This window comes from Schistocerca americana, chromosome 3 (genome assembly GCF_021461395.2).
Source record: "Schistocerca americana isolate TAMUIC-IGC-003095 chromosome 3, iqSchAmer2.1, whole genome shotgun sequence".
Classification (NCBI taxonomy): Eukaryota; Metazoa; Arthropoda; class Insecta; order Orthoptera; family Acrididae; genus Schistocerca; species Schistocerca americana.
In genome coordinates, this window is record NC_060121.1 from 184,825,331 (window position 1) to 184,841,610 (window position 16,280).

At 41.1% G+C, this 16,280-nt stretch overlaps 1 protein-coding gene across 9 annotated transcripts in view; it reads left to right on the plus strand.

Annotated features, from left to right (window-relative positions):
• Window positions 1-437: 437 nt before the first annotated feature.
• The window catches only part of LOC124605859 (calcium-independent phospholipase A2-gamma-like), an 84,068-nt gene continuing 68,225 nt past the window's right edge, over window positions 438-16,280 (plus strand). For 2 of the 9 annotated variants that reach the window (XM_047137795.1, XM_047137799.1), the window contains exons 1-2: window positions 470-714; window positions 1,484-1,889. In XM_047137795.1, the coding sequence (XP_046993751.1) occupies window positions 656-714; window positions 1,484-1,889 (465 nt within the window). In that variant the 5' untranslated portion in view covers window positions 470-655. The other 7 variants (XM_047137803.1, XM_047137796.1, XM_047137798.1 and 4 more) reach the window with 7 other exon arrangements.

Here is a 16,280-nt window from a genome sequence, read left to right on the forward strand (position 1 = left end):
CTGCGCATGAGACTGATTCGAATTTACCGAGACGTACTACTGGGTGCTACAGAGATGGGATACGAATAAAACCCTCCCTGTTTCTGCAATTTTGCTGTATTTCCAGGCTGTGAGCCTGATACTGCCACATTCCGTACGACATTGGTATCCGAATAATTAGCTTGTGCTGGTCGGGAAATTTGTGCGTCCCAGTCGCAACAACAAGCGGTCAAATAGCATTATTAACGGCAGGTGAAGTGTAATGTTGTTTTCTTTCTTCCGCCCTTGGCTGTGTGTGGAGATAAGCGAGGTCATTTGAATCCACGTAGCTTCTACGTCTTTTCTAATGCTGTGCGTAGTTCCGAGTGTACGAACTACGAGCACTGCGAAAAACCTGTTCTTGATATACTACCTACGTAGACGTATGGAGCTCTCTCATTGGTCAAGCCTTCAGAAGACAGTCACGCCACCCGCTGTCAGTGAGTGACGTTGTAACCGTAAATAACACAGGGACACACAAACCGTTTCAAGTACACGTGCAGACATGATTAACTTAATCAACAAAAATTTTGCGAGAAAATATTTCAAGAAATATGTTAAAACGTCACATTTTTCTCTTGTAAATGAAAGACTTTCGATTTCTTAGTAAGAATGCCCGGAATTTGCAGTAGTAAACATGTTTCAAGGCCTATACGCGAACATTTTTGGCTACAGTGATTGTTTGCGAATAGAAAGGTAAAGGTGGGCGAGCAGTAATATAAATGCGAGCATGAAGCGCACTTGTGTACAACTTGCGATGAGTGCATAAGTGATGTTTCTGTGCTCAGTCGTACAGTGTAAAGATGTCTCTAAGCAAAAATATTCCTCGGTGCAGTCAGTGCATCTGTATGTCAAAAAGGTATTTGTGTTTCTGCAGTAACTATCAGTAGCCATTTACTCTGTTATAAACAATATTTAGAGCTAGGCTGAAGAAATTACTCTCATGAAATTGTGGTAGGCGTGATAATCCGAAATGCTAACAGGATTTCAGTTAATAACAGTCGTGTGCTTCCGGAAGTTAGTGAAGTATGGTTAAATAATTTGGCATAGCAGTCACTACTGCTACGAAAGATGATGATATGCTGTCGTCTTCAATGGTGTAATCTAATCCGAATGACACAAATATGTGCGCCTCACTGTCACGATTGACAGTGAGAATGTACGTCGTCTGCTGCAACAAACATGGCGAACAAATTTATTGTAAGCAAATTGAGGAAGGTGTTAATAGTGAACCAACCCCTCGCTTCCGTCAGTTGTTCACAATACCGTAATTAATTTAGGTTAAAGGTACATGTATTGATATAATAGAGCTTATACATTGTTTTTGGGATACGGCAGATGACGTTTACCAGGCAGAAAACTGTAACTTCCATACTCATGTCAAATTTGCGTAGTGGTGACATTATTCTCTTAATATTTAACGTTATATCGATTGGTCACAGGTACACTGCCTGTTTTCTTCCAGACAATACGCCACTCGTAACCCCATTCATGAAAGATCTACATCAGTTGACAATGAAAAGCTGCTCGGATCAGCCTCGAAGGACATGCCCACAAATCATTGGAAACTGCTTAATCAACTGAAGGATTTTGTAACGAAGACACCCATTAACAAAGGTTTATTATTTGTATTGAATAATGAATGGGCGAAAGTTCTTCAGAAGATTCCATCACTTCAAAATCAGCTGAAGAAACAAGATACGTCGACCATATCACAGAGTTTGCAGAAGGTTACCACCAAGGAAAGCAGTACTCAGGAATTAGCAAATGTTTTGGAGGGACCGAACAAAAAGCAAAATGAAATTCGAATTACAGATTCGTCACAAGAAGTGCTGCCAAAATGGAAATCATTCAATAAAGCAATGTCAAAGGTATGGCAATTAGTAACACTGTATTCATAAGCACGGATATATGTAAATAACATGAATATGTTACAAAGCCTGAAAGCCACTGCTTAAATGTAGCATAGAGTGTAGCATAGACTAGTGATTCTTGATTGGCTTGTTTGCATTATACACTTTGTAAAATAATTAAAATCATATTATTGCCCTCTGAAGATTTGTCATCATGCTACAATGAAAATAAATAACTCTATTATACACGAACACTATGGAAACATAGGAGTATGCTTATGAAAATGGGTCAGGAGGTTGGCTGTGGCCTTGCTGCAGGAACTGTTATGGCATTTTCCCTTAATGATTTAGGAAAATCACAGGCAACTTAAATCAGGATGGCCAGACAGCAAACACTATTCTCCCAAATCAGAAATCAGTGTCTCAACAAATCTGCACTGCTTCGTTAAGTTGGTTCCTACTGTACATTGTTCTCTTGATCATAAATAACTTGCACAAAATATTTTATACTAAAAACAGTTTTGTAGTGCACAAACTGTGGATGCCTGTTGGTGATTCCAGCACCAAGAATGTGCACAGCTCCATGTCGTCACATCAGTCCGTCTGGAAAAGTGAGTTGAGTGAGATGTTGAGCTCAGGAGAACAAATAATCTTTGTATAGTATGCTGCAATTTTGAAGCATGATTTAGCTGTCATTTCAAACAAGTGTATTTAAGCAATTTTTTTCATCACTTTTGGCAGTTCATTACACACCTTTGTTTTGAGTTTTTGTAAGTGAAATCCAAAAGTGACTTTTGTTCCATGGTTATGGATAAAACTATTAGTGAAACACTTACTAATGTTTTCTGTGATACACACAACAAATTGATAATGTACTCACTTGGTGCATTAAGGATACCCAGTTTTTAAAATAGTTCTTTACAATGAGCCCAGTTACTGTTCCAAAATATTATTCTCGCAGCTGATTTATTACAGTTTGAAACTATGTCAATGTTTCTGTCTTTGATCCCCAGAAAGTAATCCCATATCTTAGAATTTAGTGCTTGTAGGAGCAGTGTATCACCACAAGACAGTGGCTGTTACTAGCTGCTGCTAGAACCCAGAGAGCATAACATGCTGACGACATTCTTTTTGCCACTATCTTTGTGTAATTATTCTGGATGTTAATTGTCAGATCAGTGTTCATCTCTAACAACTTAGTGTTTGTTACATAATCTGTGGGTTTGTCATCTGTGCTCAATGTGATAGTCGTTTGCCCCTGTTTGTGCTGAAAGGCATGCCGTTTGTTTTCCTTATGCTTATTGTCAATTCTTTATATACAGCCCACTCACAAACATCATTGAGGGTGTCACTTGTCTTCCCTGTTGGGAGTTCTGGTGTTTTATCAGTAATTACGATGTTAAGCAAATAGAACTTTTTCTTCGTGTCTTAAACTGTCCTGAAGGTTATTGATATTTATTAAGAACAGAACTCAGACTTCACAGTACATGTACTCCCTAGTAAAGTTCACTGTCAGCAAAGTACAGTGACTAACTAAAATTACAGTTGTTTTTTCACTAATGTGAAAGTTTTGTAAGTACTGTAAGAGCCAGAGCCAACTTTTAAAGTGAATGCAACAAAAAGTGTGAAACATTAGCACATACACTGCTACAAGGATCTCTCCTCTATCAGATACAAGTGCTCACATTCTGCTTCATAATAATGTGTAATTATTTGGTTATTCAGTTATTTAATTATTCAATTATTTGCACATTATGCAGATCACAACTGTTATATCTTGATATGATTTAGAATGGGACAGTTTTAGAATTATTATTCACATACCTGGTGGATAATATGGTAGTGTGATAATTGATGATTGTCTTAAGCCACTTCTTCTTCATACAGTAATTCACAATGAACTGTGAATCATAGCAAGTCTGTGCATCGCTCCCGTAGCGATTGTAAGAAGATTAGACTAATTACAGCAGCCATTGGAGCATGTAAACAGTCGTTCTTCATGCACCCCATACATGAATGGAACAGAAAGAATCTCAAGTATACTATCTGATCAAAATATCCAGGTGCCTGCTAGTCAAGCTTAATATGGGCTGTGTGCATTGTTTGCTTTTGCTTGAATCTGCTGGGGACACTTTCAGACGTGTCTTCCTCGACTTCAAAGTCACTGAATTCATGTGACCAGCCCATTCTACTAGTGCTTTTCGACTGATACCACAATACTTCCAGCCTCCTTTTATACTGGTGGGTCCACCTCTCAAGGCATCTAGTGGTCAATTCTACATTATGTAGGGGTATCTGGATACTTTTGATCAAATGGTGTAACTGATGCCATGGGAAATACCCACATCCATGCACTTGACAGTGGTTTGTAGAGTGTGGCTGTAGATGTAGATTGCAATAGTGGTCTGCAGAACATGGAGACAACTAACTGCCTGACCACATATCAGCCTATCTATAACATTCATGTTCTTATCAATATACACATAATTAAAAATATCCTGTTTCACGTACAAATGCCTGTGTGCTGCTTTCCTTTGTAATTCCAGTGTGAGAATTAACTAGAGAACTTAGGTTATAAGGCTATATTTTAAGTGAGGTTGTATTTAAAGTGAAACTGATTATTGATTCTTAGGAGGGCACCCACTAAAGGCATCAGCACAACAAAATAATTTGTAATTGATCAAATATCAAGAAAAATAAATAAAAAATTGCAAAATTTGTCTGTGTTTTTAACCCATACCCCATATTAAACAAGCACAAAATCATTACCCTTTAGGCGGAGGGGGGGGGGGGGGGCAGGGGAGTGCCTAATTTGCAAACTGTGAGTGGAATGCAGGGGGGGGGGGGGGGAGTAATTTTTGCTGTTAAATCAGTTACTATGTCTTCTCAGAGTGAAGGTAATATCTCACTACTATGAAAGCTAGAGAGCTGAGCATGAGATCTGGCACATGGCAGTCAGAAGTTCATGTTTACTCTCATTTACTTTCTACACAATTGTAACAGTGTCATATTGTACCATGTGATTATGTAAAGCTTATAGATGTTAAGTTCGTAAATAAACTGAGCAATAATATAATCATAACATTATTGCCAGTAAAATGATTGTTGCAGCGCTGACAAAAGAAAGATATAATGTGAGAAAATTTGCCAAAACATACAGAGAATATTATTTCTCATATGTCAAAGTATGGGTTGATGGGTTTTTTGACATCTTTTTAGACAAACACCTGTATCGCATACCACCAATTAATAATAAAAAAATAAAATAAAAAATTGTTTGGAAGAAAACTATATTTAAATTCAGAAATAACACTGAGAGGGACTTTTAAACCTAGAATACTGAATTTTGAATGACCCTGTGCTGAAAAAATTGTATCTGGAAAAATGTTGTTGTTGTGGTCTTCAGTCCAGAGACTGGTTTGATGCAGCTCTCCATGCTACTCTATCCTGTGCAAGCTTCTTCATCTCCCAAAACCTACTGCAGCCTACATCCTTCTGAATCTGCTTAGTGTATTCATCTCTTGGTCTCCCTCTACGATTTTTACACTCCACGCTGCCCTCCAATACTAAATTGGTGATCCCTTGATGCCTCAGAATATGCCCTACCAACCAATCCCTTCTTCTAGTCAAGTTGTGCCACAAACTTCTCTTCTCCCCAACTCTGTTCAATACATCCTCATTAGTTATGTGATCTAACCATCTAATCTTCAGCATTCTTTTGTAGCACCACATCTTGAAAGCTTCTATTATCTTCTTGTATAAACTATTTGTTGTCCACGTTTCACTTCCATACATGGCTACACTCCATACAAATACTTTCAGAAACCACTTCCTGACACTTAAATCTGTACTCGATGTTAACAAATTTCTCCTCTTCAGAAACGCATTCCTTGCCATTGCCAGTCTACATTTTTTATCCTCTCTACTTTGACCATCATCAGTTATTTTGCTCCCCAAACAGCAAAACTCATTTACTACTTTAAGCGTCTCATTTCCTTATCTAATACCCTCAGCATCACCCGATTTCATTCAACTGCATTCCATTATCCTCTTCTTGCTTCTGTTGATGTTCATCTTATATCCTCCTCTCAAGACATTGTCCATTCCGTACAACTGCTCTTCCAAGTCCTTTGCTGTCTCTGACAGAATTACAATGTCATCGGTGAACCTCAATGTTTTTATTTCTTCTCCATGGATTTTAATTCCTACTCTGAATTTTTCTTTTGTTTCCTTTACTGCTTGCTCAATATACAGATTGAATAACATCGGGGATAGGCTACAACCCTGTCTCACTCCCTTCCCACTGCTTCCCTTTCATGTCCCTCGACCCTTATAACGGCCATCTGGTCTCTGTACAAATTGTAAATAGCCTTTCGCTCCCTGTATTTTACCCCTGCCACCTTCAGAATTTGAAAGAGAGTATTCTAGTCAACATGGTCAAAAGCTTTCTCCAATCTACAAATGCTAGAAACGTAGGTTTGCCTTTCCTTAATCTATTTTCTAAGATATGTTGTAGGGTCAGTACTGCCTCACATGTTCCAACATTTCTACGGAATCCAAAATGATCATCTCCGAGGTCAGCTTCTACCAGTTTTTCCATTCGTCTGTAAAGAATTCGTATTAGTATTTTGCAGCTGTGGCTTATTAAACTGATAGTTCGGTAATTTTCACATCTGTCAACACCTGCTTTCTTTGGGATTGTGATTATTATATTCTTCTTGAAGTCTAAGGGTATTTCGCCTGTCTCATACATCTTGCTCACTAGATGGTAGAGTTTTATTAGGCCTGGCTCTCCCAAGGCTGTCAGTAGTTCTAATGGAATGTTATCTACTCCTGGGGCCTTGTTTCATCTTAGGTCTTTCAGTGCTCTGTCAAACTCTTCACACAGTATCATATCTCCTATTTCCTCGTCATCTACATTCTCTTCATTTCCATAATATTGTCCTCAAATATATCGCCCTTGTGTAGACCCTCTATATACTCCTTCCACCTTTCTGCTTTCCCTTTTTTGCTTAGAACTGGGTTTCCATCTGAGCTCTTGGTATTCATGCAAGTGGTTCTCTTTTCTCCAAAGGTCTCTTTAATTTTCCTGTAGGCAGTATCTATCTTACCCCTTGTGAGATAATGCTCTACATCCTTACATTTGTCCTCTAGCCATCCCTGCTTAACCATTTTGCACTTCCTGTCAATCTCATTTTTGAGACGTTTGTATTACTTTTTGCCTGCCTCTTTTACTGCATTTTTATATTTTCTCCTTTCATCAGTTAAATTCAATATCTCTTCTGTTACCCAAGGATTTCTATTAGCCCTCGTCTTTTTACCTACTTGACCCTCTGCTACCTTCACTATTTCATCTCTCAGAGCTACCCATTCTTCTTCTATTGTATTTCTTTCCCCCATTCTTGTCAATCGTTCCCTAACGCTCTCCCTGAAGCTCTCTACAACCTCTGGTTCTTTCAGTTTATCCAGGTCCCATCTCCTTAAATTCTCACCTTTTTGCAGTTTCTTCAGTTTTAATCTACAGTTCATAACCAATAGATTGTGATCAGAGTCCATATCTGCCTCTGGAAATGTCTTACAATTTAAAACGTGGTTCCTGAATCTGTGTCTTACTATTATATATATATATCTATAAAAATTTGGTTATAATAGAGGGAAACATTCCACGTAGGAAATATATATCTAAAAACAAAGATGATATGACCTACCAAATGAAGGTGCTGGCAGGTCGACAGACACACAAACAAACACAAACATACACACAAAATTCAAGCTTTCGCAACAAACTGTTGCTTCATCAGGAAAGAGGGAAGGAGAGGGAAAGACGAAAGGATGTGGGTTTTAAGGGAGAGGGTAAGGAGTCATTCCAATCCCGGGAGCGGAAAGACTTACCTTAGGGGCAAAAAAGGACGGGTATACACTCGCGCGCGCGCGCGCACACACACACACACATATACAGACACAAGCAGACATATTGGTCTTTAAATATGTCTGCTTGTGTCTGTATATGTGTGGATGGATATGTGTGTGTGTGCGAGTGTATACCCGTCCTTTTTTCCCCCTAAGGTAAGTCTTTCCGCTCCCGGGATTGGAATGACTCCTTACCCTCTCCCTTAAAACCCACATCCTTTCGTCTTTCCCTCTCCTTCCATCTTTCCTGATGAGGCAACAGTTTGTTGCGAAAGCTTGAATTTTGTGTGTATGTTTGTGTTTGTTTGTGTGTCTGTCGACCTGCCAGCACCTTCATTTGGTAAGTCATATCATCTTTGTTTTTAGATATATATCTATAAAAATATAGATAGAAAAAAAGGACAACAATGGGCGGGACTACAGAACATGGGAATAAGTAGATTTTATTTAATCGTATGGCAAGGGGGGGGTGGGGGTGGGGTGCCCTCCCTCCGCCCTCCCCTTCGGGCACACCATTCGCTGGGTGCCGGTCTTTCAATTTGATGATACTTCGGTGACCTACAGTCAATGAGGATGATAGGATGATGATGCTGCTGCTGCTGCTGATGATGATGATGATGATGACAGAGCAAGACCCAATCGCTGGGCAGAGAAAATTCCCTGACCCAGCCGGTGAATCGAACCTAGGCCCAGAGGATTGACAATCCGTCACGCTGACCACTCAGCTACCGGGGGGCGGACAATAAGTAGATGTCCAACAAAAATTAAAATTTTAAAGTCAGTAGTGACCGCTGCTCATGTGTCTAGAATTAATAGTAAAGTACATTAATATTTATATATCCCTCCAGCCATCATCGTCTGAGTCTTCCTCTGCCAACCGGAAAGGCTCCAAGAAGTCAAACAAAAGTAAACAGTCTTCTCCTTTGCTGACTCGAAGATCCTCTTTGATGGTGTCACCATATGATAGCCGTGTAGCAGCGAGTCTTTGAAAGCTGGCGCTTGGCAGTCGCCGAGGTGACACCGCTTCATGTTTTCCTCATCATGACTCTCCAATGGAACCTCTGCAGTCTTGGATCCAACAAAGAGGATTTATGACTGCTCTTAAAATCGCAGTGTCCACTTGTTCTCTTCCTTCAGGAAACAAAATTGCATCCGTACGATCTCTTGCACTTCTTGCCGATCTGTTTTTTCTTTTTTTAAGAATTTGTCAGGTAGGCGCGAACACAATCCTGACTTCCAAAAACTATGCACCCGAAGGACACATTTTCTTTTCTTTTCTTTTCTTTTAATTTTTTTGTTTTTTATTAATATTACATCATTACAACATAACATCTTTACAACAGTACATGAACAGAATTTTTGACCTTCCCCCCTGAAGATGGCTCATGGGGGAGTCATGCTGCTCATACAGAATGATGATCATAGTCAATCCATCTTCCTGACTACCTACCTTCAAGCTGTTGCAGTTTGCCTTTTCCTTCTTCACTTGATTTTTCCCGTTGTACTATTTACGTCCCTCTGTCTTTCGATGTCACCAGGCCAGACTTCCTCTGGCTTATTGGGCAGCTAAGTCACCCCTTTGTGCTGCTTGGTGACTTTAACAGGCACCATCCCCTTTGATGTTCTCCCAGAACCTATCCGAAAGGTGCCCTCTTGGCTGACCTTCTCAGTTTACTTAACCTCAACTGTCTTAACACAGAAGCACTCATGTTCATTTCAGACTCCACATGTACCTTTTCCCCTTTGGACCTATCCTTTTGCACTGCCGAGCTTGCCCATGTGTTGAGTGGCCCGTTCTCTCTGATAGGTACGTCAGCGATCATTTCCCGTGTTCTGTCCATTTGCTGACACCTACCCCACCTATGTGCACACCCAAATAGCAGCTTACTATGGCTGACTGGAGGCTTTACTCCTCCCTGACGACCTTCGATGAACAACATTTCCTTGGTTGTGATGACCAGGTAAAAATCTTAAATACATTATCCTTTACTGCCGCAGAACGTTCCATTCCTCGCACTTCCTCTTTACTACGCCATGTCCTGGTCAGAGGTGTGCCACGACGCAACTCATGCATGGAGATGTGCTCTCTGCATTTTTAACCATCATCCTATGATGGCAGACTGCATTCATTATAAATAGTTGCGTGCACAGTAACGTCGTGTTCTTCCGAATAGCAAAAAAACTAGCTTGATTTCATCCACTAATTCTTTTAACAGTTCCACTCCCACTTCCTTTGTATGACGGCTCTCTGCGACAAAGATCCATTCTCAAATTTCCAGCCTGACAGTCGCAGACAATGTCATCGTAGACCCTATTGCTATTTCCAACACCTTCGACCGCTGTTTTGTGGACATTTTGAGCTCCTCCCACTATCACCATGCCTTTCTCCATCGGAAACAAGTGAAAGAGGCTCGGGCGATACCCTTCTCTGTTCACAGGCGTGCTGCCTTTACAGTGAGGGAGCTAGATCATGCCCTCACTTCATCCCTATCCTCCGCCCTAGGGCCAGACGTGTTCACATTCAGGTGTTGAGCACCTTTCTCTTGCAGGCAAATACTTTCTGCTTAATAAGTACAACCGCTTCTGGACAGAGGGCACGTTTCCCAGACTCTAGCATGAAGCCACTGTCATACCCATAGCTAAGCCTGGTAGGGACAAAGGTCTTTCTTCTAACTACCGGCCTATTTCTCTTACCAACTGCGTTTGGAAGATGATGGAACATGTGATTCATGCCCGGTTGGTATGGTGGCTAGAGTATCGCAATTTGCTAACCACTACACAGTGTGGATTTTGAATGCGCCATTCTGCAGTTGACACCGAGCGAGGTGGCGCAGTGGTTAAACACTGGACTCGCATTCAGGAGGACGACGGTTCAATCCCGTGTCTGGCCATCCTGATTTAGGTTTTCCGTGATTTCCCTAAATCGCTCCAGGCAAATGCCGGGATGGTTACTTTCAAAGGGCACGGCCGACTTCCTTCCCCGTCCTTCCCTAATCTGATGAGACCGATGACCTCGCTGTCTGGTCTCCTTCCCCAAAACAACCCAACCCTCTGCAGATGACCATCTTGTCACTTTGTCCACCCATATCCTGAATGGTTTTCTGCAGAAATCCCAGATTGTGGCCATGTTTTTCGATTTGGAGAAAGCCTACGACACCTGCTGGAGGACAGGCTTCCGAGGCTGCATGCCTTGTTTCCTTTAGGAATTCTTAAAAGACCGAGTTTTCAAGGTACGTATGGGTTCTGCCGTGCTGGACACCGTTATCCAGGAAAACAGTGTGCCTTGAGCGTCGTCCTCTTTGCTATCGCCATTAACCCTATAATGGCCTGTCTCCCGCTGGACATCTTCAGCTTCCTTTTCGTTGACGATTTTGCCATCTACTGCAGTTCTCCGTGACTTGTCTGATTGAGTGCCGTCTTCACCGATGTCTTGATCGATTTGCTCATGGAGCATCGGCAATGCTTTCAGTTTTTCACTGTCAAAACCATTTGTATGAATTTCTGGCAATGCAGTCGGTTTCTGCCACCGTGTTTATGTCTTGGCTCTGTTGCTGTTCCATTCATTGAAACTACGAATTTCCTGGAGCTCCTCCTCGATAGGAAACTTTCTTGGTCCTCCCAAGTGTCTTACCTGGCAGCCCGCTGTACGCAGTCCCTCAATGTCCTGTGTGTCCTCAATGGTGCTTCCTGGGGAGCAGATCGAACGACCCTTCTCTGTTTGTGCCAGTCCCTTGTCCGTTTGAAACTAGACTACGGGTGCTCCGTTCGTACATCTGCACATCTGTCACTCTTACGCTTTCTCAGTAGTATCCACCGTTGTGGCATCCATTTGGCCACTGGTGCCTCCCACTAGCCCAGTTGAGTGTCTGTCTACAGAAGCTGCTAAACTACCACTGTCCTACCGTTGTCACTTTATCCTCAGCAGATATGCATGCCATTTGTCTGGTACGTGTTGCCACCCATCCTATGCCTCCTCCTTTGACGCCTGCTTTGATCGCCAGTATGGGGCGTGTCCCTCTTCTCTGTTACCCCATGGAGTTTGCTTGTGGCTCTTGCTACGGCAGCTTAACTTCATGCTACGTGCAACTTTCCCAGTGGGTGTAAACCCTTCACCACCTTCACTTCGTGCAGCGGCCCATGTTCATCTTGGCCTTCATTCACTTCCTAAGGACACTACTCCAGCCTCACTCTATCATCTTCAGTTTCACGACATTTGCACGGAACTTCACGATAGTACCTTTGTGTACACTGATGGCTCTTGGGCTGACCGTGGTGTCAGGTGTGCCTTCATCATTGGCACTGATGTTTTTTGGTATTGGTTTCTGGAACACTGTTCAGTATCTACAGCAGAGCACTTCACCCTGTATCAGGCCACACAGTACTTCCGACGACACAGGCTTTTTAACTGCGTCATCAGCTCTGACACTCTCAGTGCCCTTCAAAGACTCTGTGTGCTGTATGCCATCTATCTGTTAGTGCAACGGGTCCAAGAAAGCTGTCACTTGCTCACTCTTGATGGAATCACTGTAATGTTTATGTGGGTTCGTGGTCATGTGAGTCTGACAGGAAACGAGGCCACCGACACTGCTGCCAAGGCTGATCTCTGTGGTGTTGTATGTCAACAAGTGATGACACTTTGCCATCACAGTTGGCCCTCACTTCATGGGAACAAGTTCCAGGTTATCAAGCCTCTCCCAGCGGCTTGGACAACCTCCTCGTGGCCCTCTCACTATGAGGAGATCATTTTAGCTAAGTTGCGTATCAGGCACTGTCTTTTTAGCCATCTCCATTTGTTAAGTGGTTCTCTTCCGCCACTTTGTACTCGTTGCGCCCAACCTTTGACAGTCCGCCATTTCCTGACAGAATGCATTTCTTGTTTGTGTTTGCCATCTGAATTATCGGCAGTTTTTGCAAATGACACCCAGGCTGTCAACCGCATTTTACTTTTTATTTGTCGTAACAATATGGCAGCCATTTCATTTTTAGTTCAGGACCTCCATTTCTCTATAGCGTATTTTATAGACTTTTCTCCACGTCCGTCTTTTTAGCTGTCTTCTCTTCTGTTGTTTGGGATTAACGTGTAGTCATTTGAACTCCTCTATCTTCATATTCTACAGTTCTGACGTGGGCGCATATGACCCTAGTTGTTTTTGCACACTAAAACAAAACAAACAAACAAACCCTAAGGAAACCCCAAATTACAGTCCCTCAACTACATAAATTTGTCAGAAAAGTTTGTGATTTTTCCCTTCTACCATATTGCAGTAATTTTTTCAGCTGTATTCTGTGATCTACACAGGAGCTCCCAATGCTTCATATAAGCTAGAAAAAACTTATTAGCTGTTCCTGCCGCCTAACTGTAAGTTTGTGGAAAAGTTACATTTACTTATGTAAACAACATTTTTTTTGGTAACATTTTCAATTTTTTTGAAGAGACCAGAAGTGGTAATTAGCCTATAGTTGTTGACTTCCTTTACTTCCCCTTTTGTATGAAAATGTGTAAGACTGTTTGGAAGAGAACTTCTTGAATGGATGGAAGTGTTGTGAAAGCAACTACCTACCCAGTTACTGCAGAGTGCGAAGGCTGTGACAGTCATAATATTCCGTGACATCCGTTAATTGTATAAAAAGTAGAATTTACTTCGGAGAAACAGTGAAATTAAAGGGAAACTGGCTGGATGGCCAATAGGCCTATTTAACGTTATCAACAGAATGACCTCCTCAGTGCCATCCAGCATGGATTTCAAAACTATCAATTGCATGAAATCAGACTTCACTTTTTCCACTGGACAATCTGACAATCATGGGTCAAGCTTCAGAGTGAAACTTCTTCAGTGTAATAGAAATGGCCTTGGTCCATCCACATTTTGACTGTGCTACAGACGTTTCAGTTGGGAAGCCTTTATGCATCCCCCATATAGTTTTGAACTTTCTCCATGTGATTTCCATAGTTTTGGAGCCATGAGGAAAGACATTCATAGCTGTCAGTTCATTTTGAATGAAGTAGTGTCTGTCTGGGTACAATCGTATAGGCTACCGAAGTCATTTTTCCCTGAAGTCATTGACTATCTTGTCTGTCTTGTCTCACAGTGGGGTAGACATATTAACATTTTTGGTGATTAGTTTTGAAATGATAAATAGTTAATGTTGTTTCTTTCCATCTGTCTTGTTTCCATTTGACTGCCTCGTAATATTAACACTTTCAACGCTGCCCTCTTTACACCCGGCACTTGGCTGTGAACTGGCATATTTAATGGATGTTTGAAATTAGATTGCAAAGAACAGAAAAATGATAGGAATATGGTTCTTGCATCATTTAAAAGGAAAAAGGAAGAGCTTTACATGAATGTGAGTTTATTTTACAATATAAAATACAAATGAGTGTTATAATTAAAAAAAGAAAACACAGAAATATAGTGGATAAAAAAGTTTTGCATGATCTCTCTCTTGAGTAATGCCATTATTACTTTATCTAAATTTAAAACAAAATATCACTGGACTGTCTAACTGCAGGTACCTGTAAACAAGAGTATTTTAATAGTGCAGATGTAGTTAGCCTTTGTGGGAAAATCCTGGAAACACTGTGGGACGCAAACTCCAACGCCACAGTCCTTGCACCACCATCTACTTTCCTTCCTGATGCTCTTACCCGTCTCTTTCTTCCCCCTGTCTGAACATACTTTGCAATACCTAGTAGTATTCACCATGTTTGCAGTGGGTGGTACCTTCTCTGGACAGTGCCTTGCAAATGTCCTCTCAGTTTGTGAGGATGAAGCGGCTTGTTGCTGAAAAATATTTCTGCCCTTCACAGCCAATTTCTTCCCCACTCTGTGAATAAAGTCTACTAGGGATACATTCTTCCTAGTGTTCTTTATATAAAATAAAACTGTTGACAGTTGACACGATAAACAAGTGGAAAAACAGCTTTTACCACCACCTCAAAGTTTTTCGGGCAAACGGATAATAACTGGAGAACTGATCTGCTCTGTCAATCCCAGCTTTATTCTTGTTGTAATCAATAATAACGTCTGGCTGTACAATTTATGCTATTCCACCTTTGGCCCTAACGTGAATACTAGTGCTGGTAGACCTATGCTTTGTGGAAAGACAAAAAGACATCTTGTTTTAACTTCCACTTCACTGCCGAGAGATGGTGTTTCCTTTGAAAAACTTTTTTTTTTTTTAGTGCTCTGAATATTCGTCGCAAACCTTTCCTGCTTTTCATTACAGTTCCCACTCCAAGACCTTTATTTTCCCACAACATGTCCAAAAGAGATGGACTGGTGTAGTACCTATCCATATAAATGCAGTGTCCTTTGCCAAAGTACTGTGTACACAACCTTTTTACAAGGCCCTGGATGCTATTGTCAACACTGCCTGCAGAACCTGTATATACATCACAGTTTAGCATATAAGTAGTTGATGAATCACAGAGAGCATACAATTTTATTCCATATTCATTGGGTTTGTTTTTCATGTATACTCTGAAGCTTGTTCTACCACAAAAGGGACACATTGCCTCATCTATTGTCAGATTCATGCCTGGACGAAAAGTAATTTTGCTTTCATTCACAAAGAAATCAAAAAAAGGCCTCACTTTGTGAAGTGGGTCGTGCTTTTCTACGCCTCTGCTAATGAACGTAGCATTGTCATTCAAGTGTAATACCGACAATGTAGTGCAAAATCAATAGTGACTCAACAATTTACTCGCAAATCCTGTCTGTGGAAACGGGTCTGTTGACCAATAATCACTGAATTTCGGCAATTTGATGACGCACATATGCAAAATAATACTATGAGACCAGTAAAGCTCTTGCAATTTTACTGCAGACCACTTATGCCAGAGTTTATTTTCAGGCTACCTTTGCGTTTCATTGTCGTAATAACGTTACCAGCGTACAGATTCATTTCACTTTTGATGAGTCGAATAAGGTCATCTTCAAAGAAATAACTAAAATATCGAAGCTCCTCAGTGGCATCTGAAAAATGCTATGCTACGCCGACTACTTCCTGGAAATCCGGCTGATCGTCTAGTTCCGACAAATCTTGCTCTTTGTGCTCAGTGAGCCACACACGACCAGGTACCACAGATGGTGACTGATGGTCTGTACCATTGTCTGCATAGAAAAAAAAATAATGCTAAGATTGGTACTAAAAGGTACTAAATGCAAGTGAAGTAATGAACATTACTCACAATACAAAATGCGGTACCGTAATGAACTCTTCACTTTATGAACAATTGAGACATATACATACCTGAATCATCACTTGAACTTTTGTCTGGAGAGTACGAATCCTCTTTGTCAGAATCGTCAATTTCAGATCCTGCATATCCATAAAGAATATCTAAGATCTCTGCCTCCGTCAACTTGCTGCGCGATATTTTTACGATCTTAAACACCTGTGAATGAACTCCAGGTAACTTCGTCTTTGCAGTGCTCACAGCCGCTCCCAGGATGAGATAGCCGATAAGTGCTTACCACTTGCGGAAGAAGAATG